This window comes from Prenolepis imparis, unplaced genomic scaffold, assembly GCF_030444845.1.
Source record: "Prenolepis imparis isolate NDT839.2.m4 unplaced genomic scaffold, iyPreImpa1.0 SCAF_4, whole genome shotgun sequence".
NCBI classification, from domain to species: domain Eukaryota; kingdom Metazoa; phylum Arthropoda; class Insecta; order Hymenoptera; family Formicidae; genus Prenolepis; species Prenolepis imparis.
This window is the reverse complement of record NW_028141162.1, coordinates 12,212,077-12,239,678: the sequence shown is the minus strand read 5'-3', so window position 1 is coordinate 12,239,678 and position 27,602 is coordinate 12,212,077. Positions and strand designations below refer to the sequence as shown.

Sequence of the window (27,602 nt, the reverse complement as noted above, 5' to 3'; positions counted from 1 at the left end):
ATCTATGTATATAACAAAGAATTAAAAGTGAGTGACGATATATAATCAAAATTTCTAATCTTTATAGTTTCTCAATACAATGACTAGAACTGAAGAATAAGAAATCGAAAACAAGGAAGAAACAAATAGCAATAGATTAATTAATTTTGCCATGAGCGATTAAGCAATAGAAAATAAAACAATTGTAATTTTAAAAAATTCTAGCACCATTAGAATATTATTATTTATCATAGATGCATGGATCCGTTTATTAATTTCAGTATCAATTTTTGTACTTGTGTTCAAATTTCTTATAAATAATATAAATTTTCTCAAGATATATAAATTACAGCAATGTCAAATAATGCAGTATAAGAATTGACAATTGACATTTTGAGCATGAAAATTTTATTCTCGTGTCATAATATAAATACAAAAGTAAGACGAGAATAAAGTAAAATATTTTAAAAAAGATGTCCGAAGAATTGCCGAAAAAAAGTATTCGAAAACTAAAACGTCATCGTAAAAATATTGACAATCGATCAACAAGTGAGTATCATTCAAGAACAGCGAATAACATTAATATTGTTCTTTGAGTTAAATTAAAATTTATATTGTAAAATATCACATTAATCGAATTATGTAAAATCTTTTTTAGGCACTTTGAAACGATCTTCGTAAGCTTCGTTCTCTGACACCGTTTGAAAATTCCCGCCTTGATCAGCTGTTGCAAACGTCACTGGCGCGCGGCGCATGCGCTTCGGCGATGATATTGAGAAACTACAACGACGTCGTGCGCATTTTTTCGTGCGGGTGTGCAGGATGTCGCGTCTCGTCGAATCGAATCATGCAACGAGAATTCCCGGCTACGAGTCCACCGACGACGAGGACGTCGGTCACGCCAGGTGGGTACCCGGGCACGTGGCTTCCTAGTTCTATGCGCGGCGGACTCCGATAACAGGAACCGGCGCCCGCGTCGCACCACTGTCGGAGATACACGCTTTTTGTTTACATAGGCCAGTGATCCGCCGGATTATTTTCGGCGGTTCAGCGGTCATGCTTTGACGTACAGTGACGCGTGACAGTGATTCGGAAACATTCGTCGTCCCGCGCCTTCGAATGTGTCCTCGTCGACGTCTGTCCGTTGCCACAGTTTCGCTGCGCGACGATTCCGTGTCGGAATAAACGAGGTCGACACTCGAGGCGCGAAGGAAATTCTTGACTGCAAGATTGTTGAGACTGCATTATAATTGATTATGCAATATGTTCATACATTGTTATAATTACATCATACACATAATTATATAATTATATCATTATTAAGATAGAAATATTAAAAAAGTATCTCTTTTTATACTCGTGAATATTTTCTTGTATGATATGTTTACTAATAATATTTGCAACGAGAGAAGAATTATAAGAATTGCTTACAATTCGTTTTATACTCGTGAATATTTTCTTGTATGATATGTTTACTAATAATATTTGCAACGAGAGAAGAATTATAAGAATTGCTTACAAATTCGTTTTAAGCGGAAGCTTTAATGAAATTTTGATGTAAATTTATATTCTTAATTTGTTTTCTTTTTAATGATAGATATTACTGTAATAATTATTAAGGAACTTATCTTACCTCTTTAAAGTGATGAGCAATATTTATATAAGCTCCAATTTGAAACATTGTTATTTAAGTATTACTTATTATTATTACTATTTTTTATATTACTTATTATCTATTATTTATTACTATTACTATTTCATATATTACTATTATTAATAATATATAAGAGGAAAAGAGAGAAAAATCTAAAAACTAATATTGTACAATCGATTAGTCAAATATTAACGTTGCATAAAATGCAAAAGAAGCTCTTTTCAATTTACTGATGCTTTCAGTTAAAGTTAATGTAAAGTTAAAGATTCTTTTTTATGTTATAAAAGCATTTTAACAGATTGTCATCAAAGTTCACATTTATATAAATATGTCGTAGCTCATACTATTTTAGACCGAAAAGGTAAGATAAGCTTTTCACGTAACTGTATGTTAAAGTATTTAATGTTTTTTTTTTTTTAAATTATGTAGTTTTAAACGCAATGAGAAATTATAGGAATATAGTTCTTTAGGAGATAACGCCTCTCATTTTAAAAGTAACATCCTGTCTCGGAAAATTTCCCCGACAATAATCAGCGACAAACTTTCCGGCGGAAATAATGTATTCGATTAAACATTGTGTTTGCAGTAAGGCTGATTCGTCGAACGAGTTCGAGGAGTCGCTGCACGCGATGTCCGATATTTATGGACAAACTCCACCCAGGACTCGTCTCAGTCGCAAGAAAAGACACCTGAAGCAAAAGTTTTCAGGCAGGTACGTAACGAAAATTGCAATTTTAGATCCGCACCAGAAATTACTAATAAATTTACTGAGAATACATGATTATTATGTAACAAATATTTCATTTAGCAAAATATAACTTTTTAACGACATTAATTATAATTGTAATTGTAAAATATAAACGATATATGTTTCTATAGAATTATAGTAATAATATAATAATTTATATATATATATATATATATATATATATATATATATAATAATTTGAAATACAGAAAATATAGAATAATATTTTTGAGAAAAATTATAAGAAATAAAAAAGAATTATATTTTTAACAAATAAGAGAAATTATGTAAGAACACTGTTTATTGAAATCAGTTTTCACGATATTGATTGACTCGTCGCTAATTTAATTGTTACTTGAGTGACTACAAACTATCTGACTATCTTTAACTTTTGTTTTTCATTTCTAGTGATATTAAGATAGAAAAAGAAACTCGGCCGAAGACAACTATTCGAAGACGCAACACCCTGGACACTATTATTTTCAATGAAATGTGCGATAAAGCAGACAAAGATTACGAGAATGAGGCGGAGGATGCGAAGGAAGGCAGCAGAAAGTGCAAGAGGAGTTTGAAACTATTGCGCGATAATGAAAGAGACTTGAAGCTCGATGTAGAAGCTGCCTATAATTATGCTGAGAAACACAGTGGCGACATGGCGACAGTGTTAACACCGAATCAAATCAAGGTTCGATAAAATAAAAATAAGACAATTTCGAATATACTTAATTGTATTTAGAAACCACGATTGTGTAATGTTTATGATTGGCGTATATTTCTAATCTATCAATCAAAAGCCGATCACTCGTGTTAATTTTTCTGGATGGATGTCCAAACTCTTACCTTTTTCGCAAACTTATTACTCTTTTACTATCCACATTTGGCATGCTGTCAAACAAATGTACTCTTTCTCACAGGTCGAGACTAGAAATAGATTTCGCTGTTTGCGATCCAAGCCAGTTGATATAGAGGAGAAAAAGATAGAACGAGAAATCAGTGAAAGAAGCGTGTTGATAAACGAAGAGAATTTACGCGCGCAATCGCCGAGGACGCAAAGCTTGAAGGAAAGAGAAGAGTTTCACGACACGTTTTCTTTTTTAATTAAATTGGTAAGTATCTTAAACTTACTGTGTGTATGTGTATGTGCATAAAATTTATATCTGTGTGATTTAATTAATAAACTCAAATTAAAACAATTCACATTTGTTTTGTATAATATGTATAAAATAAAAACTCGAATCATAAATTAACTTTATAATATCTCTAAGATATATTATACTTTTATTTTTTATTGTCAATGAAATTATATATTTGCCAGCATTTTAAAAAAATGTGTACATAGTAGATTTTTTTTGCAGGGAGGGAGTACGGAGCGAAATTGTCGCCGTCAAATGAGTCACGAGGAAAGCAGATGGCAAAACGAACTGAAGGACCTGATATGGCTGGAACTACAGGCGCATCACGCAGATCGTAGCCCGATGGCGCAGGATGAATATTTATGCCGTCAACGCGAGGCTCTAGAAGTTCTACTTACAGAAATAATGGAATACAGGTGAGCAAGAACATATTTAAAGTTTTCAAGAACTCTACTACTTCAAAAATTACTATTTCATAAATGTAAAATGGAAAATATTTTCTTCCTGAGATTAAAAATTGATATGAGCAGTATATATTAATAATTGGAATAATAGCAATATATAAATGCATATAGTAAATTTGTAATTATTGTTTTAGATACGATCCTATGGCGGACGCGCAAGAGGGAGGCTCGAGTTGCATCAGCCCCGGTGACATTGCGAGCGATCGATCCACAAATTCGAGTTCCGGTCCCAACATCGAACTGGGTGTATGTCCGGGTTGCCTCTCCATGTACTGCCGTGCGTGTGCTCGTGCACAAGGAGAAGCGTTACAACAAGTAGAAGGTCTATTGGCTCGTCTGGAGACAGCAGAAGCCTTGTATCCATCCCTCCAGGCGTTTGCCGCTAATTATCCGTTATATAAAAGTGCAGAATTCACCGATAGGGTGAAAGCTTTGTGCCTCTGGTACAACATGACGAAACACCATCGGCTCAAATTACAGATATTGGGCAGATTGCTTATGATGCTGCATAGTAAGAAAAAACAAGAAGATTTTAACGACTCTGGCATCAGGTATATTATTTTAGCATTCCCTCAATAACTTTGAATTATATTGTATTTTCCGAATTTTTCCGAATACATTGTGAACGAATTTTATTATTGTCCGAAATAGAGAGGATATCTTTGAATTCTTCTTAATGTATCTAGAAACTTCGGAGTTAGATAATCGATTGTTTTTATCCTTAGTTCGCGATCCTCAGATACCGTCGATTCTACGGAGCAGCGACAATTTATGGTGCGATTCGATCTACCTCAACAGGACGAAACTTCCAGTCCCTCTGATAGCAATAATAGTAATAATTCTTCAGTAGGAGGTTTATCCTTCGTATCGCAGTCACTGCCGCCTACTCCGGAAATTTCATTCTCGTATATGGAAGACGAAAGAGTTGATCGACTCGATTTCTACTTGGTCGAATTTGATCGACACGCTTACAGGTATATTTTGATAGATGTATATTTAATTTTCTATATTAATATCTAGTATATTTAATTTTTTATGTCAATATCTATATCTATATTTTTTTTTTAATTTAAATGTATTGAATAATTTTTTGACATTATAAAATTTATAGATTTTCTTGATTTTATTTTAAAACAATTAGATAAAATTTTGAATTTGGTTATGCGATATAAGTATCTAAATTATGTAATGATAATTTTTGTTTGCACACTTAGAAAATACATTGAGGATGTATTGAAAACGAGAGGCCTCAGGAAAAGTCTGAATTTTTTGGATCGACTGCATACGTCTATCTTGAGAAAAGCGAGATTAACTTTGGAGAAAAATGACTGCGAGAGCTGTGATAGCAGTGTGAATGAAGAATACGAAGGTGACAGAGAGTTACGACGATATGGTATTTGGAGTCCCGAAGCAAAGGTGTTAAATCTACCATCGTACAGGTATTTGGAATTTTTTATTTGTTAAAAAAATTTTTCAATTTGCTCAAATCTTGAGAAATTTATTTTATTTCAAAATTCTGACCTAAATTAAATTTGATATCAAATTAAATTTAAGACATTCATGAAATTGAATTAAATTAACCTAAATTAAGAAGCAGAATTTTGATAATATTGCATTTGTCAGAAGAAATTAATACATGTTATAGTATTTTTAAACGAGGAACTCTTTCTTAGAGGAATTTTTAAACATAATTTGAACCAGACTTAAAGTCTGTCAGACAATTTTTAAAATCTGAATCTGACATTTGAATAATGACAGTTAACCTATATATACAAACTATTATATTTTAGGGCAGCTTTCGTGTTTCTCTCGCGCGTGCCCTTGGACGTGGTTCACGAATTTTTAAGAATGAGACTAGAACAAAAACCGGAACAGCCGAGTCCGTTGTCGGTCCGACAGCTCATGCGGGAGCTTCGGGAGGGCCTCAGGATCGCTTGTATTCATCGCGACCGGTTCGCCGCGCACTCTCGCGCTGCCGTCGCCAGCGACGAAACCGGCTGCGAGAGTCTGTTCGAGGAAGACGTCAAGTACTTTGATGAGAGCCTGAGAGCCGTGTTTGAGGTCTATCTAGATTACCTTCAGCAATGGGTGGACATGGTGCAGCACGACAGTTTTCACAAGAATCTAATCATGGACGAGTGGTTGTTTGTCAAATCCATTGCTGGAAACATAAGTGATGGGTGCAAGATTGCTGGTGTGAAATTCTAGTGAGTAAAATATCGAAATGATTAAATATCTTCTACACACATACACACGTACACGATTTAAATAAAAGAAATAAGACTAATAAAATATTAAAAGTTTTAATGAATAAATAGAATTAATAAAACTATACAATAAAACAATAGACAAAGTGAGTTAAATTATTATTTAGTGATTCAATTTGTCATATTTGTGATATTATTCTTTTATAGTGAAATTGCGCATACAATGATTAAGCAAGTCAATGAATTTCTCACTGAACGGACTCGCGAGATCTGCGAAAACGTGGAAGAAAAGGAGGATGTCGAATTGTCATGCAAGTAAGAGAAAATTTTAATTCATTTTTTTATTTGTATTCCACTAGTTTTAGATACTTTATAGCTGTTTTTTGCTCTACAGCGAAACACAGTTTAGATTCCATCTGTTTGTGGGCCGTGAGTGGCAGGGAATGTTTGTAGAAGCTCGGGAAAAGATCGTGAAAAGCATCAACCTTGCCAAATGCTTGAAACGTGATATCGAGACTTGGCCAGTCTGCGATCAGAAGTTAGAGGAATCGTTGAAACTGTTGAAGGTAAAGAACTTTGTACATAAAGTACATCAAGCTGTCAAGCTTTATTACAAGCTAAATGAAAAGCTAAATTTTCTTTCCTGTTCTTATTTATAGGATACAGTCCTAGATTTGAGGTATCGCATAACAGTAGTGATTGAGGACTTTCAAAGCGACGTTCACGAAGTGGAGCAATCGAACATTGAGAACGATCAAACACCTTTACGCTCGAGGATTCGTGAGATTCTTCATCAAGCTTACAGGATGGGCTTCGAGTTTCACAAGGAGATGTGCAAACTGTTCTCGCTGGAAGAAAAGGCCATTCTAGCGCGGGGTCTAGTGTCATTTGCATTGTTGTGGATGGAGTTCGTGAGGACGCGATGCGAGCGTGGCCGCGGCTTGAGACCTAGATGGGCGAACCAAGGTCTGGAGTTCTTGATAACGGTGTGCGAGCCGCACAATACAAAACATCTCACCGATCAGGAATTTGAGGAGTTGAAGACGTGCATGGATCATTGCATATCTCACGTGGTGGGAACCGTATCGGTTGCAGGAGCGACACCGGAGACAGAAAGTAATCTATGATTTTCTTGTTATAAATTATAATCTTTTTTATGGTAGAAATATCTTAGCTATCTATATTTACAACTACGCAATTCAATTGGAAATTATAAAATTCAATTTTTTATAAGTTTCTGTTAAACATATGCTATGTTTCTTATATTTCACCATTATATTAAAGTTTTTGAGAGTTTCACATGAATATTAGACTATAAAAATAAAATAAGAATAAATTTTATTACGATTCGTAATAAAATAATACTTTATAAAATAACCTAACACCTAACACTTTATTTTCAGATTTAAGAAAACTGTCGCGATCAAGAGCTTCATCGCCGAGTCATGGTCGCACTAGAACCGCGAGCTTCAGCCTTTCTCAGAAACCACGGGAAGCTCTGAAATCACCCGAACTATTGGTTAATGCGAAGAAATATAGCTCCTCGAACATGGTTGACGGAAATCTTGTGATAGTAAATACACACGAACGGAGCACGCAGAGGCACGAAAGAGTCATTCGTGCTATCAGAAAGATGGAGAGTGAGCTCGACCAAAGACTGAGAAGTCGAGAGCTCATTGGACAAGTCACCGACAGAAAAGGAGTCGATAGAGTTCATATTAAGGTGCGACGAGTTACATTTACGTGGCAGAGAGGTATTAAAATAGGTACGTTATTTCTATCGATTATTTACAGTGTATGCGTTTTTGTTAAAAATTATTTATTATTACTAAATAATTTATAATTGTTTATTATATTCTCATCGTTAACATTCACATAATTATAATACATAATTAAATCACATAATTAGCCTAATGAACGAATTTTATTATGCAGGCCAAGGAAGATTCGGCAAAGTCTACACTGTAGTGAACAACCAAACAGGTGAACTGTTAGCTATGAAAGAAGTGCAGTTGCAATCTGGCGACCACAGAGCGATCAGACGTGTTGTTGAGGAGTTACAAATATTCGAAGGAATCCAGCATCAACATTTAGTGCGATATTACGGACTGGAAATTCATCGTGTACGATAAACATAACATAATCGTCGGCACGATATATCAATTTGCGACGCAAAAAATATACATTATTATTAACATATAAATTTTGCTTCTAGGAGGAGATGTTGATTTTTATGGAATTCTGCGCGGAGGGAACTCTCGAGAGCTTGGTGGCTGGTAACGGCAACGGATTGCCAGAATCTTTGATCAGAAAATATACTTATCAACTCCTTTCGGCTGTAGCAGCGCTGCATTCTCACGGAATAGTTCATCGAGATATCAAAAGTATATTAATAATAATAATTATCTGAATAAAATGGTTTCTTGTAAAGTAATATTATCCATTCTATATTTTACAACTGTACTTTCTTTTTGCAGCTGCGAATATCTTTTTAACGAATGAAGGCAATTGTCTGAAACTCGGTGATTTTGGTAGCGCAGTGCAGATTAAAGCGCATACGACGATGCCTGGAGAACTTCAAGGTTTTGTCGGCACTCAAGGTTAGTATTTTGATTATTACTCAATAAAATCTTTAATCAGCAAACTTTTCACGCAGTTTATTATATCACCTATTAAAAATATAATAAAGTATCAAGAATCCATGAATGTAAAAAATATATTCTTATTATTTAATTTTTACATTTAATTTTCAATTATTTATTTTATTGTTTAAAGCTTACATGGCACCGGAAGTTTTTATGAAATCAGAAAGCAGTGGACACGGCAGAGCTGTTGATGTTTGGTCGGTGGGTTGTTGCATCATTGAAATGGCGAGCGGACGACGGCCCTGGTCGGATTACGATTCGAATTATCAAATTATGTTTAAGGTAATCTTGCAATTAAATGCGTTATTCTATAAAGTTAAGCAATTTTACACATATAATAATTTTAATGAATTGAAAAAGATAAAAAAATTAGAGTTTTTAAATTAAAAATTATGGAATTTAAATTTAAATTATCTTTTTTATCTTCTACAAGAGTTTGTACATATGCATGTATCTGAAATTTTTAAAAAAATTATATTTGAACATTTTACATATACACTAGCATCTAACTCGAGATTTGTTTACTTTTGCAAGGTTGGAATGGGAGAAACACCAGCACTTCCTAAGAATCTTTCTGCAGAAGGTATAGATCTCGTAAAAAAATGCCTGCAGCATGATCCAAAGAGAAGGTCGACTGCCAATACACTCCTCGCACATTCTTTTGCGCTAGGAGAGTATGAAGATGTTAATGCTGACTTAACGATGCCACGATACTAAAAGTATTCAAGAAGATGTAAGTACCATTTGTATAAACCAATTTTTTTTCCTAGCAATTTTGAAGTGAGATGCATCTTTGCACAGACCACAAATAAATTGTGGTTCTTCATAAATTTAACAATATTCGAAAACGAATATTATTATTCTATGTCTTTATTTCTTTTTTATCTTAAGGCCATTGCACGTACAAAAGTTTTAGTCGTAATCGTAAGGCTGTAAGCAAATCATCCAATCATAGAGAAGAATTATTATAACGTAATAGGAATGCTTGACTGTGATTGGACGATTTGCTTACGGCCTTACGATTACGACTAAAATTTTTGTACGTGCAATGGCCTTTAGCATTTATATCTACTTCCTTACAGGGGATAAAATAATTTTGGCGGGAATGAAGAATTAGCATTTGTACTTTATTGGCAGAATTGTTTCACGAGACATATCTGCTATATTGTGTTGTTTAGACACATTATTTGCATTTTTCTGAGAGATTTAATTATTAATATATGTTTTAATAAGACTTTATTATAAGTATATTTATAATATTTACGGCAGGCTATATAAAGAAATGGCAATTGTGTTTGAGAATACTTTAACCATTGATGAAATCAGTATATAATACGTAAGTACTATTGTGATCATATAATTTACTATATAATTATATGGAATTTGTTTACAACCGACACTTTCTTTTGTCTGCAATTAATAAATGATAAAACTAAAAATGTTTAATAATACATTTTTAGTACTGAAAATTTTTGCAAATTAAAATTTGGCTTATATAGTTAGTGAAATGTAAATAACAAACTGAATTTTACAAATAATTGGTAACAAATTTTTGTCCTGATAGAAATTTTGATAGAGACTGAATGATAACAGATACATTCCGTTTCACGCATGATGCGCATGAAACAACAGAAGGTCTATAATATGCGTGACGTGAACTATAGATTTTCTGTCACTTCATGTGCATTATGTGTGTAACGGAATGTACTCAAGGTTTACTAAGAAATATTTGGTGAAAACAAAGAAAGTGCGACTTTTGAGATACTCTTTATGTATCTTTATATCTGTATTACGTGTGATTTAAGCTAGCCATGCTAGTATGCTAGCCATAAGTTCAGTAATTCAGTCTAGAAAGCTAAAAGATCGCAAAAGCGTTCGATTAGCATAGAATACATTCACAATCTAGTTCGATCAAATGGTGTTATATGTTCGAAAGAATGTACAAGGAATACACATATTTGGTATTTACATATTTGGTATATAAAGATATGAAATGAGAAATGTATATATTTCTTCACTTTTATCTAAAAGACAAAAACAAAACATATATATTTTCTGTTTTATATTTGCATTTATAGTTTATATAAGATATAGCATAATACTGCATATTTTTTGTAAATATATATATATATATATATATATATATATATATATATATTGGTATGAACGGTAGATGCAGGTTTCACATTCCGAGGATCATATATACACCTCAAAATTAGCATTAAATGCAGCAAATGTTTTCGAATAAAGCGGGTTTGATCGATCCGAGATCGATTAATAGCGCGACCAATCACAACCATTTATTCTTCAGAGATGGCTGTGATTGGTCAATGACGTCATTAATCGCTCTCGAATCGATCCAACCTTATTCAGTCGAAGATTAAACGCTCACCATCAAACTCCATCTTCCCATTAAGATATATAAAATTCAACTTTTGACGTTAGTTGTGACCTCAGAAATGTGATTAATTGTAAGTATTATTAAGATACCTTTAAGGTATAATATATATACATAATGGCAGCTTCGAGTGTTATGTCTATGTTATATTGCTTCGTAGACACGAAGTGAATGACTTGTTACTATTGTGCAATAGAAATTCTATTTTAAATAAAACCATCGAAAATAAAAGAATAAAACGAACAACGTGTTATTTCGATGGAGTTTATTTTTCTGCACGAGGAAACGCGTACACACGTGATGATACAACATACTTTGACGTGGTTCAATTACTTAGCAGAGGTATGCTGTGTATGCTTTCCGCGCGCGAACGGAAAGCCGAGTGTGCTTATTCGTTTATCTATCGAACGTTTTACGCACAAAAGTATATAAATTTACGCCATAATTTTCAATCCTTATATCTGAACAATCTTTTTACTCTTTAAGGAAAGACCAAATTTTTATTGTACATTTTTATTTAACAAAACTGTAAAATGTATTAAATGGATCAGTTAGATAAGTAAATTCAGAAAGATTGAATCTCTTTCACTTGTAAAAAATAAAGAGATTTAAATTGTTCACTTAAGGATTAAAAGCAGTCATACATTATACCCAAGAGGTTATGCAAATTCTGTGCAAATTATGTAGAAATTATTTAAAATATTAGACTATATAATATGTCAAATTGTCAAAACGTTTGCGTCAGAGTTATATAAACTATTGGGTTGTGTATGAATTATTTATAATATATGGCGTCAAAAGTATAGCTAGAAATCATAGTTTGTTTTAATTTTCCAGTATTTACTATCGAATTTTTTTATTTTTCACATGTATTATACTACCTATATTCAGTTATACGATAAGAATTTAATTTTTTCTTCTGCATTTATCATATAATGAATTAAAAGTATATAAAAGTATATGAGATATAAATTAGGTATGTTATATATATGTGGAGAATTTGGACAAGCAGAATCGCAATACATATATCAGATATCGTGATACATATCATGTATCATGTAATATAACAGAGTAAAAAATTTTTTTTATGAGAATAAAACGAAGCGATTATTATATTTAACTGAAAATAATAACAATTTTTTAATATATTTTTGACATAATTAACACAATTGTTACATAATATATAAACATTATTCTTGCAATATTTAATATACACAGAATTGAAAAATTGCAACTTACATTAGATGAATCAGATGATAAGAATTAGATAATATTTTATATTACATGAAAAATTGAAGAAGAATGATACAAATTAAGATCGTTAAAAACTGATTTTAAGCGATTGTATTACCTATAATGGCTTATTACGCTAAAGTACATTATCATTAATTTCATATGTGCCCCTATAATTCTCGTTTCGAGTAGTATCTATATACTTTGTAGCCCTACAAGATTCAAGCATTGATCGAAGAATTGAAAAGCTCAGTAAATATACAATATTGTATATATATACATATATACACTGAGAGAATTTTCTCTTAGAATTTACCTTGAAAATCATGGTAATTGTGCGACAATATGGTATGGAAAAAATTTTATGAGAATTTCTCTGATTAATATTTATTGCAATAAAAATAATAATATCTATCACAATAAAATATAAAACATGTTTGATTAATTTTACTAAACTGCATAGTAAAATTAATCAAACATTTTATATTTTATTGTAATAAATATTATTTTTATTGTGATAAATATTAATCAGAAATTCTCACAAAATTCTTTCCATATTATATTGTCCCACGATTACCATGATTTTCAGGGTAAATTCTAAGAGAAAATTCTCTTTGTGTATATATATATATTTTTTTTTTTATATATTTACTAATTTTTAATGAACAATTTTAACAACGATGAAAGCGACCTTGTACGCAACGAGTCGCATGCGTGAACCTCTCGACTATAGTTTTATATTTCTAACTGATATTCTTAAAAGAGCGTATGATAATTGCTCTTATAAATTTATTTCGTTCTCATAATTCCTTAAGAGATGACTCCTACGTCTATTACTATTAATACTACTTTCACAGATATGCTATAATTATATATTCATACTTTCATTTTTATCACGCTTTATATCACTCTGTGATGCTAACATTTAACAGTCTTAACGCATATGTTAAAGTGTATATTTTTTAATAATCAACGTGTTCGTAGAAATAATATTTTTATCACTCAACTATAGATACATCGATTGCTTACAGATCTTTGGAATTATGAGAAATCTTTTTTAAATGCTAATTATATAAATTTTTTTTCTAAATTTCAGATATCTGTTATTTTTTCGGTATTCATCGTCTCGCCAATTATTTCAGAGATATTTATTTCATATTTGTTTTTTATTTAACATTGAAATGTATATAATCTTTTATTTTTTAAATACTCATTTAAATGAATATTAATGTTTATTGGCAATTACTTCTTCACTCCATAATTAAATATGGCAGTATTTATATCGCGGAGAGAATTATAAAACAGTTTTGTCGCGGTTCACGCAAATACGAGATCACTCCAAAAACAATGAATAATTTAACATACCGATATACTTCTATCTACTATACTTACAATTATAGAACTGTCGCAAGTTATACATTCGTAATTACATCCGTAAGCGTTCCTACCGATTTATTAGGATATGTCTTATCCCAGAATAAAATCGTTCGCTACGTTGGCTTTCGCCTGATATGCATATGATATTCTTGGCCGCTAAAGTGCGATCACAATGGTTTCTCGCGATATGTTAAAGTTAAATAATCGTATTTTCTAATCGTATTTTCTGGCCTTAAACTAATAATAGTAGTATATATATATAGTGTTTTTTTCTCTTATGTTTAATAAGATAATAATTCACTTGCATGTACGTATACAGGATGCAACTGAAACAAATAGGGAGAGAAGGGGGAAATAATACATTTTGGGAGCGAATCGTACTGGAAATATATATAAATATATACATATATAATAAACTTTATAATTAAACATAAAAACATTTTTTTTTTTATATTGATGCGATTCGTTCCGAAAATGCTTTCGATATATATTGCATATATTGTGGCTGTATCCTGCATACGCGAGAACATGCATGTACTTTCAAACGCGCACGCGTTATATAAATGTACACATATATATTTTTTTTGTCCCTTTCACCGTTTTTCTAACAATAACGAAGAGGCACCGTGCTCTCTCGTACATTTCGCGAGTGATACATTTTTCGCCCCCTTTCCTCCCGTGCAATTAACTTTCGTAAAATTCGAAGGCGTAATTTTTTAGCACTGACGAATCAATTTGACAATGATAACGTAGATAAAGCTCAGAAAAGGCGGAATGACGCGATTGAATATTTTATAAGGGGCTGATTTTATAATCGGACAAAAAATGCTGAAATTTCTAATTGAAAGAGCAAGGTGATTCGTTTTTTTTTAAGTTAACAAAGAATCAATGCAACACACACAAAATAAAAAAAAAAGAATCCAACATGATATCGTAAAATATGAATAAAATATGAACATCAATAGATATATCGCATTTAACGCTGATAATGTACAAGTAGGAACAGAGAAGATGAAGAAGACTCGATATACCAAGAATATTAAGAATAAGAAATTTTTTTACTATCAGGACTTGTACGAGATCGTCATTTATGACAAGTTATAGGATATTATCTAGTTGATTTCTCGCACAAATCTGACGGTAAAAAATTTTTTTTATCCCAAGCCTTCTCCGGTATCGATTTTTCCTCATTTTCTTTAACAATTAACTAGAATTATATTTTAATTGACTAGAATTAGGAAGCTAATTAAATGCGATATTTAAACACTTTTCCTTATAGCCGTGACGAGACGATTTTTATCGATAATCTCCTCGTTCTCAATCACAATTACAACTAGAACAATCACGCGATATTATTGATAACAGTAATATCCCGATACGACAGGGCGAGCGCAACAGATCGTCTAAATTATCTAAATCGCGAAGAAATGCGTAAATTTATTTCTATCCGGTGTGATAGATAATAATTCAAATACATTATTGTCGAGAAAAAGGGGATTATCAATGAAAGGGTCGTTATATGAAAAGAATTTTTTATGCATGTGCATCTGATTATAGATATATAATAGATTTTTCTAGAGTCACAATTTTTGATATCATTGACTGGCTATCTCGTTTTATTAATTTCTAATTGCAGATTTTTCATATTTTTCTTTGAAATCAATTTTCTTCTAGCGAAAATAATTAAAGAAATCATTATATTTATCGCAACTTATTACTTTTTAAATATATTACATATTTTTATGGCTAAAAAGCCACAAATTAAATTTTTGTTAAAATTTCTATAAAATTAGCTAAAGATAATATTTTCTTTTTTGAAGTTTAGTTTGCCAGGAATTCTTTTGTTCGATTGCTAATTATTAAGAAATTATATATGACTCGAATTTAGACGAGCAAAAGAAATTTATCACATTAAAACATGCGATGTCTTTGAGATATTACTCCTAAAATAAAGTCATTTTGATATTTAATCGCTTTTTTTTGGCTCTTTTCATTAAAGATCCCCTTTTAAATCAACAATAATACATATATATATATATATATATATATATATATATATATTAAACACCGTCATCAATACGGCCTAATACGGGTAACAATATCAGCATAGGAATCGCATCAAGCGATAAATTTGTCTAAATTGCAGAATTGGAGAGAGATCCATCTCTTTCAATTCGTGAGATCAGCACGTATTGATACCAAGGTTTGGGACCGGTATATCATTTTTCAATGAGATCATCCTCGCATACATTTGCAGCATTGCGAAATCTAAAATCTCGACAAAAGATAGATTATCTCATCAATGAATATATATAACTATTATATATATATATCTCAAGATATTAATTACACATACAACTGTTATATCAATCTTAATTACACACGCGCAATTATCATTGAATCTCAATTGTTGTACACATAGTTAATTGCAATATCATCGGTTTCAATCCCTGGCAAAAGTACAGGTAGTCGGTTTACTTTACCTAGATTGTAAATTCGTAGGAAGTAGAAGAATAGCGCGATAGAGACAACAGATAGAGCTATACCGTCGACGATCGACCCCGTCTCTTGACAATCTCGAGCGGCCCGATCCGCCGACCTACCTAAGAATTGGACAAGAGTTTACTGTGCGGGCGCCAACATACGATGAGATTGGCCACATTTAGAGTGTTTCTGCGGTAGATGAGCCCCGCGCGCTGGAAAGCTACATGTCTGCGATAATCGTATAAAGTCAATCGACGTTTAATCTCGCAAATTGGACCGTATCTTTAAAAAAAATAATAAAAGTACCTTGGTCATTCGATCAACCTATGAGAAAGTAAGCGACGCGAATGACACGACGAATTTACGAGAATTTTTACACGAGAAAAGCGAATCGTTAATACTATATAGGGACGGTCAGCGCGGATAATTGTTTTACTCTCAGGGGGGTGACTTGAAAAGATCGTCGAAGGATCAAGATTAGAAACGTCAGATCTTGTTTTACTTTCAATATATAGGAACATTATTTTACTTTCCACGCTATCGTGGAGGAAAATTCTTGCGTTCGACAAATGAATCGAGTATTGAAAAAATGATATATTAATATTTCTTGAAAGTATGAAATGTGTGACAGAAGAATGATGTGTTGGGGCGATTTTTCCAGCGCTCGGACGTAACACTCGAAGAAACTTTACTTCTCTCTCCTCGAGCGGACTAGAGTTTCAACCCTTCTGTCAATGCATCATTTTTTATCTTTTTATCAATGAGTACCTAGGTACCAAAAGTATTCTCCACACATTGCACAATTTCTTTTATAGCACAAACTGAAAAAAAAATTGTTAAATTGATTAAATCTTTCAACTAAATATTCTTTTGTTAATTGAGAACATATAGAAATATTTAAATTAAATATAACATATTAAATCTAACAAAACGTATATTTGACTTAAATACTAATATATGTTCAATTAACAAAATAGTAATTTAGTTGAAAGGTTTCAACGTTCAAGTTAACAAACTTTTTTTTTTTAGTGCACTTGCTAGGCATTAAACATTTTTTCCTGTTATATTTTTAAACATTTTTTCCTGTTGTATTTTTAAACATGTTTTCCTGTTATATTTTTAAACATTTTTTCCTGTTATATTTTTTTAATACAAAGGCTCTTTGTATTTTATTTCGGGAGGGAAAAAGTTTCAACACATTTTTAACATTTAAAGTTGCTTTGGATACCCGGGTATCCATCATTAACAGAAGAGTTAAAATGACCGATCGATCTACAACATACTTGCCATACTATACAGCTACCGCTGAAGGATCTTCAATTCTCTAATAATGCGAAATTATATGTTCACGCACGTGTTTGTATGTATTTTGTATGTAATCTCCTCTAAAAAACAGACAAGAGAAGAGTCTCTTCTAGTATTAGACCATGTAATTGAAGAATACCTTAACATTATAGATAATTTTCAACTTTCAAGTGAATTTGCGCGCTTCGGCGACGCTCTTTTCTTCACTATACATATATCATTTCTCTATATACTCCCTAAAGATTATATCAAACCAGCGATATATCTAAACGAGTTGTGCGGGAGCGAGTTCCTAAATCTCTCTGCGCTACGCCTACGCTCGCAATTTCCTAAATCTATAGACACGTACGTACTTTCCTCTGTGCAAGGGTGCTTCGAAAGTCGTGCTCTCCGTTTTTTCACAATGAATAATTAAATTCAAGTAATTCACCGTAGGAAATCTATGTCAAGTAACTGCCTTCTTTGAAGCTTTGACGACGTAATGAAGATGAAATGCGACGAAAATAAGAAAAAGATGCCGCTTCTACTGTACAAGTTCGGACAGACGTTAAAGCCGGGATTCTTCGATAGCGTATTTTAAAAGACACCAAGAATTGGTGAAATCGGCTTCGTTCATTTATCAATGTGAGGTTTGCGGGTTTGATTCGCGTTTCGAACCACCCTCGTGCGTGATTCGCGAAAAGCTCGCCCTCTTCTTTCTATTTCACCCTTGTATTCCCGACAAGATGGCCGGGAGGCTGTGTGTTTTGCGACTCTAAATTATAAACGCTAGTCGCGCATCTATCACTTTTTGGAATTCTTTATCATATCCGCCATATCCCGCAGACTCTGCTCCAGCATTTGCGCGAATTTCATCGCGTTGGTCCGGCCATCGCTGTGAAAGGCCGAGACCGAGAAGATGAAGCCGTTTTTCCTTACGTTGTAAGCACATCCGTAACCATCCGGCACCACCGGCCCGTATCCGACGATCACATCGTTCTTCGTGGTCACCTGCAAGATCAATTTTATCTTCATTCAAAGTATCGTGCCATTGATGCCACCGCAAGAGAATATATTTCCATTTTTTAAATGAAGATTTATACATCAGTACTATTATGGAGCTAAGAAAAAAGATATCCTATTTCTTTTGAAAATACGTGGAGAGATTTCAAGATGAATGGATTGAAAGAGAGATTTAAGTTTTATGAAATATTGCTTCAGGAAATATCTCATGATAACTGGATATCGAATGTCAAGTTGAAATCTTACGCAGCTCTTACATAGAGTTACATAACTTTCTTAAACAAACTGATCGTATCGACCTCGAGCTGTCTGAATCATTAATTACCTGTGTATAAAGATGCTTACAATACGTCCGGGATCTTGATTTATATTTTGTCGTGACAGACTACTTTAAATAACGGTCCTTGTGAAGATCATTGGCGTAGTAACGGATAATTAAAAAAACAAGGAAAGTACGTCACTCTGAAGATTTTAAATTACTGCCGACTATCATCTTGCAAGAAATTAACAACATCGAACTTTCCGTTTCTCAGACGTTTAGTCACAGATATATTTTTAATTATAATTATTAATTGTGTCGAATATATAATATTTTGTAAATACTATTTATTTCTATAATTCAATTTATATTATAATTTTTAATTTAAAAAAATTAAAAATTATAATATAAATTTAATTATAGAAATAAATAGTACCTATATTTACAAAATATTATATATTCGACGCGTCCCAATATCGTGATTAATTGGATGGCAAGAATGTCAAGAATTTTGTGGTTTTCGACACCGATGACGGATATGTCTGACTCGAAAGCACGATCGACCCTGATCACTGACCTGTGACGTCGAGAGGGCGAAGTGATTAACGATCGCGTAAGCCTCGTCCGTGAAGATGTCCGGGACTAGCTCGCCAGCCTCCTTCGCCGCATAACGCAGCCCCATTAAGTGGTTGTCGATACCTTGGCCGTATATGTTGTCATTCATCTCTTTGGTCTGCCTCTGCATCGCCAGGTCAAACAGCTCCTTGATCCTTTCCGTCTGAAGAAGCGAGCCGGAAGCAACAACGTTCAATTGAGTCCAACGCGATCGTTTTTACGATTCTTCTTTCGGCGAAGATTCTCGCGACACACGTCGAACGACAACGTTCGGAGAGAAATCATGAAGGAATCAGTTTATATTTATATACATATATAAAATATAATATATTTTATATATTTTAATCGTGTACATTAGACGGCTGTTTTATTTTTGCGACATATTCGACAAATTTTATTTAATGAATTGTAAGCCAATCTTATTATAGCTAAAATAAAAGTAATTCCTCCCTTTCATGATTTACCTGAACAGTTAATTTTTTCTGTGATTACTGTTATTTTGTGAGGTAGACGACACACTGTGTGTGATAAAAGCTTTCTTGCGAAATGCGGTAAAGCAACATCGAACGTGAAAGCAATAGACGTTCATTAAATCAATGTTTTTAAAATATCACATTAAATGCACAATATGAATAAAAAGTGAAGATTAATGTCGCAAATTAAAATAAGATATATATCGAACGGGAAAAAAAAATAATTGAATATATTTCGATAAAATAATTAAGCTTACACTCAACCAAGATATTAAGCGCAAATTAATGGATTTTTTCGAAGAAGATGCGTTTGTTTGAAAGAATATCTTTATGACGAACGATATTTACTATGAGCAATCTAAAAGTGACGACGGCGGAAAAAGGAACGGCTGAGACAACACACCCGCTAAAGGGGAAAAAACAGAGCGCGGTAAATGAGAAACAACAGCTCATTGTGCCGCAGTATTTTCCGAACGAGGGTGGATCGTGTAAGGGAAACAAACGGAATATCCTCGCGAACTTGCCCGGGGTCTCTCGAGAATCGTGTAAACACTCGATCGTGAAGGAAGAACCGTATCGCGGCCGCAGGTCTAATTGATTGCCTTTTTCTCGGGAGTATTTATTCTTTCTTTCGTTCATCGTTCGGCACATTTGCTTAAATTTGTAGATCTAATTTTATATACAATCTTTTGTAATTGCATCTTCTTCTATTGGAATTCTTATACTGAAACATATTTCGGCATAAGATAGAACTTTTAAAGAGAGAAAATAATTATATATAAATATAATTAAAAAATATAAATTATATTCACAATATACTGCTTTGAATTTAAAAATAAAAATCATGTATATAAATAATTTTTACCAGTACGAAAACTCATACATAACATTTTCACACACCAATATCTTCGTGCACGTTATAGATAAATATATACATATACGTAGTATAATAAATAGCAAAGCATTTAAAATCGTGTAATTGCAGAAATATTACATAAATAATCGGTTGAATTGAATAATGAAATTGACGACAACATATTATAATGGGAATAATAATCTAATCTGAATTATGAAAATATGTAATTTTTGAAAACAAAAGAGACAAGGGACACACGTTTATAAACGGATAAAAAGCACCATAAATCGAAACCTTTTCACAGGTAGATTCATTTGCAATGGGCAATGCAAATGGACAATGCGACCAACCATCGAGAAACTTTTTGTAGCACTGCAAAAAATGTATGTGATATACATAAATGACAATATCTTTGAATATGCATCTTTTACTACGTAATTCTCTTTGTGATAAAATTGCTCTGTAATTATAATGATTAAAAATGTACATTTGCATAAATAAAAAAATTGTCGACTTAAAATACTCGAAGATTTTTGCAAATAGTATTTTTAATCGACAATTTTTTAAGTCTTTAAAGTTTTTAAAGAAAATGTTTTGCAAATGCATACTTTCGATCATTATAATGTCCATTACTTTTAATTTTATAATTACCGGTACATATATTTAGGAGGATATTATTAAGGTTTCGTTATTTTGCGCAACCAAATAGCTTTTTTAATTAAAAATTATCCATAAATTACCGTAATAAATTATTATAAAAATTAGACAAAATATATAACTCATATATAAATAAAATTTATTTATTTATAAAAGACGCAGAAAAGGATAAGGCAACAACGAAACTAAAAAGTAAAATAAGTAAACGCATTCCGCTCTCGACCTTGTCGCAGCTCTGTCGAGTGTACTCGAGTTGTGTGTGTTACACGACACGAGAATTGCATAGGAAAAATGCCAAGTTTCAGTTACACTGTAAATGGTGAACTGAACTCTTTTGGGGCTCCCGTCTACGGCGTTATTGGGCTGACTCGTTTGACCGTGAGGATCACCCTGGCACATAGCCTTCGCCCACGCAAGGGCTTCCGGACTGGCTGCCCGGATGCAGTCCACTCGACCCAACGCGAACCTCCGGATGCCAGCACTCTCGTAAGTGGCTACTAATTTCCCATGGAGTCTGCGAACATTGCGAGATCGTCCCGATGAAACCTAATTTATTGATACTTTGAGTCTCATAGACTTCATCATTTGATATATAACAATAGAAGAGAAAAGTAAGAGAAGATATTACTCCGGACTTTTTAAATTAATAGTATTTTTGCTATCAAGACATTATATACATATATATGTAATCAAGATATGAAGAATCGAAGAAAGTTTTAATATACGAGATAAAAATTAAAAGGACAACTCCATGATGTCCGTTCCATCTTTATTTACCTGAAATACGTCAGCTGGAGCGCTAATTGTATGTACGCATCGGGACTGACTTTGCGTGTCTTTATGAATTCTTTGGAATAATCTTCGAACCACAAAATACAGAGATCCAAATCTTCGACCAATCTAGAATATAAAGATACGACTATTTCTATTTGTGTGGATGCAAATTTTACGCACGAGCTTTTCTAGGATGCTCGACTTGCGTTATATTGAATCAACGATTGAAGATTTTTCAGAGTTGATTTTTTTTAACAATTTTCACCGCGGGTTTGATTTGCCATAAGAGAAATAAGTGATATAAGCCTTCTACGTATAATCTTTTTCTCGAGTACTCACGCATCGAAGTTCATCATAGCCTCTCTAATGTCGTTCAAATTTTGCTCGGTGAGGCACCATTCCAGCTTCTCGGGCGCCGGAAGATGCGAGGGTACTAGATTCTCATCCGGTGGCGACATAGAGTCCACCTTCTCGGTTAACTCCTCGAAAGCTTTGAAGATGGCCGATGCCTCGCCAGCGGAATGTTCATACGTAAATCCCCACATTCCGTCCTACATTATAAAAATTTATAAAAGAATTATAGACAAGTAGCATTTTTTACAATATGTTTCTAAAATAAGGAGATCCCTATATATATGTATATAAGCTCTTTTCTAAACGATAGAAACACTACGAAAACTTTCATTAAACACATCTTATAACATTATTGTCAATTGATTTAAAAATATAAACGCAGAAAATATTTTTAAATCAATTGACAATAATGTTATAAGATATGTTTAATGAAAGTTTTCATAGTGTTTCTATCGTTTAGAAAAGAGTTTTTATAGGGATCTCCTTATTTTAGAAACATATTGTGAAAAATGCTACTTGTGTCTATAATGAATGAATTATAAATTTTAATTATTTAATATATATTTCTGTATTATATATTCATATTCAATAATTAGCATTTTTTTCACTTGTAAATATTTTCTAATCATTTCCTCATAGTCCATGAATTAGTCTGAATTAATTAAATATTAATTATGAGGAAATGATTAGAAAATATTTACAAGTGAAAAAAATGCTAATTATTGAATATGAATGTATATAATACAGAAATATATATTAAATAATTAAAATTTATAATTCATTCATTATTATTCGCTGCAAACACATATTATATTATTACACAACATCTCAATTATTATATGAGTAGTTATTAATTTATAATTTCATTAATAAATAATGTTAGCACGCACACACACACACACAACACAACTAAAATGAAGAAGGAACAAATCAAACTGTCTTATTTGATATACATTAATTTACACAGTTTACACAATTCACAAACTCACTTCTAATTTGATGATTGCAGCTATATAGACTATATAAATATAGATACAGAAGCTATGAATACAGTACCTCTAGCGCGGCAAATTAATTTAATTACTCCACCACAAATGGAATGATACGAAATTGAATTGAATTATATCGCTATTTTCGTCATCCAAGGAAATCTCACGATAAGAAAAAGCTAAAAACGTATTTCGTCGCACAGAATATATGAAAGCGCGGTGTCGTAAGTCGCAGATTCACGAATAACGATTTCGCCCGTGAACCCTGACACCAATCATATCGAAAGGTGGTCTTGGAAACGGTGAAAGTAGTATATAAGTCCAATTTTACCGAAGGAACCATTTGCGGAAAATACATAGGTATATCCATCGAGAATTGTTACGTGTGTTTGATTGATGACTCGCGGGAAAATTGTGAATGGCGCTATTTTACGCGTACCGGATGTATTATTTCGCGTAGCGTTGCGTATTTCCTGTTTACATCTGGTTGAACAAACGTTCACCGTTGTGTACATTAAGATATTGCATTATTAATCGCGGGGGACTCGATTTCCCATGTATTCATCGAATGCGATCTTCATTAACATTGCATACATTAATTAGAGTTAATTTAACGGCGTTTATTTAATGATTTATTTAACTGTTTAAATTAAATGTACGTACCTTGCCGAGAATAGCGTGGAAGGTCTTGTCGAACCAACGATTCGCGCCCAAGTGCCGGGACCCTCCGCCGTGAAGAGCATGATGAAGCACGTTCGCGTAATCTCGATCGCTGACCCATCGATCCTCCTTTTTCATAGGATTATTAAACGTGGTTGGCAGCACGTCGTCGTCGATGCAAACGACGCATAGACAGCGCTCCAACAGCTCTAGATTGTGACGATTGCGCTCGTCTAGAAGTGATTTGTAATCTCTCGTTAATTCCGATAATGATCAGCTACAACGGTATCGCGATTTTCGCACCGAGTATAATATTCGCACATTGTTCTATATTGTTATAATAATTATGTGTAGCATAAGTATCGTATGTAGTAATGATGAAGTAATGATATACTTGCAGCATGAATCATATAGGAATCAAACTGGAAAGAAATGATTGGAATCATATTTTAAAAATATTTGGAAAAAAGTTTGATTCTTGATTTTGTTTTAAATAGTTTGAAAATTAGATTCTCCGCACAAATTAAAATAATCGATTTAAGATATAATTTGTGTATCTTAAAATTTTTTATTCATTTCGTTGTGTTTCACATTTAGACACACACATATATGTAGAAGTAACAAAAATCCTTTTGTATCTCGAGATGAATAAGACAACAATCAGAGTTACGTAACATAAGTTTAATTAGTTTCAGTATACACGTATCGTGTGAAACATCAGTGTAACGTTTGCGCTGACGAGAGAGATCTGTCAGAACGCGGGGGACCTCGCAGAATATTTTTATCTTAACGAGAACTACAATCTCTTTTCGTTGTCCCTCTGCGATTCTCTCGTCGTTAATTAATCAACACAGGTCGTCGTTAACTCGTTACTGCTAGCCGTTTATTCGATTTGCTGGCATGGGTAGGTCGTAGGTTCCCGTTGAGCAAGGTCGGGTTAGAGAGTTAATGGGAATATTGCGAATATTGGTATAAGCGGAGAACGCGAGTGGATAATTATGGCGAGAGGGTAAGGCCACGTGAATCGACGAGGGTCGTCTAAAGACGCGACCGTCCTATTTTTTGGGTAACTGGATCATCGTGTTCCTCTTTAAAACGACAGGATAAATCGTAACAGAGCTTCGCGAATTTAAATTGATTAGTTGACATTGAATTATTCTCTGAATTTAATTTTAGAAATTGAATATATGTATATGGACCAATAAGGTTTTATTTTTTTATCAGGCTAAATATAAAAATAAAAATAGTGTAACAGCAAAATGAATAAAAAAATTTAAGATACACAAATTATTGGTACATTTTAAATCGATTAAAATTTTAATTTGTGCGGAGAGAATCTAATTTTCAAATTATTTAAAACAAAATCAGGAATCAAACTTTTTTCCAAATATTTTTAGAATATTCCAATTATTTCTTTCCAGTTTGATTAAACTGATACATTTAAAAAATTAACGGGTCGTGGAACGGAAACCTCATTTTTTTTAGAAAATTTTGGAAAGTTACACAAATTTTCTACAATTAATCATATTTTAATATTTATTAATAGCCAAAGTTTGGAATTTCGGACAATCCTTTGAAACCGCGCTGCTCTTTCGGCATTTACTGAACAAAGTGCTTGAAGTTTGGTTCGAGAGTTAAATAATTCATCGATATTTTTAAATGTCTCACGCACTTTTTATCAGCTCCTCTCGCGCCTTCGCCCAGGCCGGTCGTTTCGCGGTCGTGAGAATTCCAACAGGGGGTGTTCTGGGATCGGCTTTAGTCTCCATGATCCTTAATAATTGTTGGATTAATTCGACCTCGGTGATACGACCACGATCGGACGCTCTTACCGGTACACTATAAAACTGCAACAAAATGATCACGATATCACACATAAAATATATATTTCTTTTCTCTCGATACCGTTCTTTGATGAATTATTATTCGGTCGTACATAGATTTTGCGGATTAAACAGTTGAGTTTTTTCAATTAACTAATATAAATAAATGTGAAACAATAGTATAATTGATTTAATTGATTAAATTCTTCAAATAGTAAGAGCCGGATTTCGCATTTAATTACAATATTGCTCACAATTTTGACTCACGTCATTACCTGATTATGATGCGCGACGATAATGTGATCGCCGGAGGACGCCCTATCCAGAATAATTTGCTCGTCGGTATTCACACCGGGTCGCCGATAAATCCGGAGCATTTGATAATGCTGCGCCATGCAGAGCGGTTGCATGGTTTTACCGTCCTTGGATTTCACGCGTTCAACCTCCAATCCGGATCTGTTCATAGTTTAAAGCTTATTTTCGCACCGCAGTAATTTAGTTTTGCATGTTACTCTTTGTCATATAAGTGAACTCAAATACAAATAGCCATATTAATATGATTATTTGAGAAATAATAAATCGATTTTAAAATTCTTATAATCAGAAAAAGAAGCCATACTAATAATTAATATTAATAATTTATTTTACTCTCGTACATTCGCTCATTCGTTTGATTCTAAATCTTTGCGAGGAAAAAAAAGGGGTTTAAAAAATCGAAAATCATGGACAGGAACAGTTTATCAATTTCCCCAAGAACGCATCGTCCCTCGCTTTCGGATACATCTCTTATTCCTCGCGAGATGAGGGCTTGTTCGCTATTAAGAAACCGATGGCGGGGCCTTTCGCGAATTTGCGTGTTTCAGTTTTTGAAAGAAAGGAGAGCGCACTCCACGCAGTCCCGGCTTATTCGCCCGTCCGGATGCAGGATACTGCGTGGATCCTTTGAGCGCGTCCGCTCATTCTCGTCGCGGCTCCCTTTCCTCTTTATGCTCGCTTTCTATGGACCTTACGGTCCGGATTTCCTCGCAGACGTACGCCCTTTCTCTAAATTGATTTCAGTGCGGCTTCTTTTTGTCCCCGACTGAGACGAGGACGTCGACGACGATGATGAGTCGATTGGCATGTCGCTTCCTCGCGCGATTAGCTTAAGGCGAATTAACGCTTCTTTCGATATTAATGACGATCGTCTCGAATATATCATTCAAAATAATGAAATAATAGCGAAGAAATAATTATTGAACAATGCTATATCTAACGTGAAACGAAATTTTGTTTCAGACAAGGAGTTTATTCTTTTTGGGGTCATCGGAGAGAAAGAACAAAATTGCTGGGAGCCTTACCTGTCGAGCAATTCCTGATAATTAAGCAATTCGGTGAGAAATCGCGCGAGGAATACGGCGGCTTCCTGCTGGTTTGCAAATCTCTTCGGCTTCGCGGCCACGCCGGGGTTGCTGTTGATCGGCAAAGCCAACGGAACAGACAGGTACATGTCATTTAACCACCATTCTGTCGC

The 27,602-nt window shown here is 33.3% G+C and overlaps 2 protein-coding genes across 5 annotated transcripts in view; one reads left to right on the top strand and one right to left on the bottom strand.

Moving 5' to 3' along the window:
- The first annotated feature begins 381 nt into the window (after nt 1–381).
- Nucleotides 382–27,501, top strand: Mekk1 (mitogen-activated protein kinase kinase kinase 4). 2 transcript variants are annotated; one of them, XM_083036411.1, is made up of 20 exons: nt 382–528; nt 638–884; nt 2,220–2,345; nt 2,790–3,066; nt 3,296–3,487; nt 3,737–3,930; nt 4,113–4,529; nt 4,704–4,952; nt 5,193–5,417; nt 5,769–6,185; nt 6,393–6,500; nt 6,580–6,751; nt 6,845–7,301; nt 7,589–7,951; nt 8,121–8,308; nt 8,401–8,569; nt 8,663–8,785; nt 8,961–9,112; nt 9,365–9,563; nt 27,368–27,501. In XM_083036411.1, the coding sequence occupies exons 2-19, from the start codon at nt 733–735 to the stop codon at nt 9,545–9,547; spliced, it is 4,164 nt and encodes a 1,387-aa protein (XP_082892537.1). In that variant the 5' UTR covers nt 382–528; nt 638–732; the 3' UTR covers nt 9,548–9,563; nt 27,368–27,501. The 2 variants fall into 2 exon arrangements, with proteins under 2 accessions (XP_082892537.1, XP_082892538.1); XM_083036412.1 differs by lacking the exons at nt 382–528; nt 638–884; nt 27,368–27,501 and adding exons at nt 993–1,244; nt 9,913–11,017.
- Chat (Choline acetyltransferase) overlaps nt 11,300–27,602 on the bottom strand; it is a 38,286-nt gene continuing 21,983 nt past the window's right edge. Inside the window, exons 2-11 of one of the 3 annotated variants that reach the window (XM_083036422.1) lie at nt 27,430–27,602; nt 26,365–26,545; nt 25,939–26,113; nt 24,270–24,499; nt 22,603–22,814; nt 22,267–22,389; nt 21,820–22,003; nt 21,127–21,204; nt 19,466–19,666; nt 11,300–18,617 (exon numbers count right to left, since the gene is read on the bottom strand). In XM_083036422.1, coding sequence (XP_082892548.1) covers nt 18,411–18,617; nt 19,466–19,666; nt 21,127–21,204; nt 21,820–22,003; nt 22,267–22,389; nt 22,603–22,814; nt 24,270–24,499; nt 25,939–26,113; nt 26,365–26,545; nt 27,430–27,578 — 1,740 coding nt within the window. In that variant the 5' untranslated portion in view covers nt 27,579–27,602 and the 3' untranslated portion in view covers nt 11,300–18,410. Of the gene's footprint in view, nt 18,618–19,465; nt 19,667–21,126; nt 21,205–21,798; nt 22,004–22,266; nt 22,390–22,602; nt 22,815–24,269; nt 24,500–25,938; nt 26,114–26,364; nt 26,546–27,429 lie in introns of all 3 variants that reach the window. The other 2 variants (XM_083036423.1, XM_083036424.1) reach the window with 2 other exon arrangements.

Excerpts from the sequence above, each read along its gene's own strand:
- Mekk1 (XM_083036411.1), top strand. The coding sequence starts at position 733 with ATGCGCTTCGGCGATGATATTGAGAAACTACAACGACGTCGTGCGCAT. Across the intron at positions 885-2,219 it reads GAGGACGTCGGTCACGCCAG|TAAGGCTGATTCGTCGAACG; the intron begins GTGGGTACCCGG and ends TTGTGTTTGCAG. Across the intron at positions 2,346-2,789 it reads AAGCAAAAGTTTTCAGGCAG|TGATATTAAGATAGAAAAAG; the intron begins GTACGTAACGAA and ends TTTCATTTCTAG.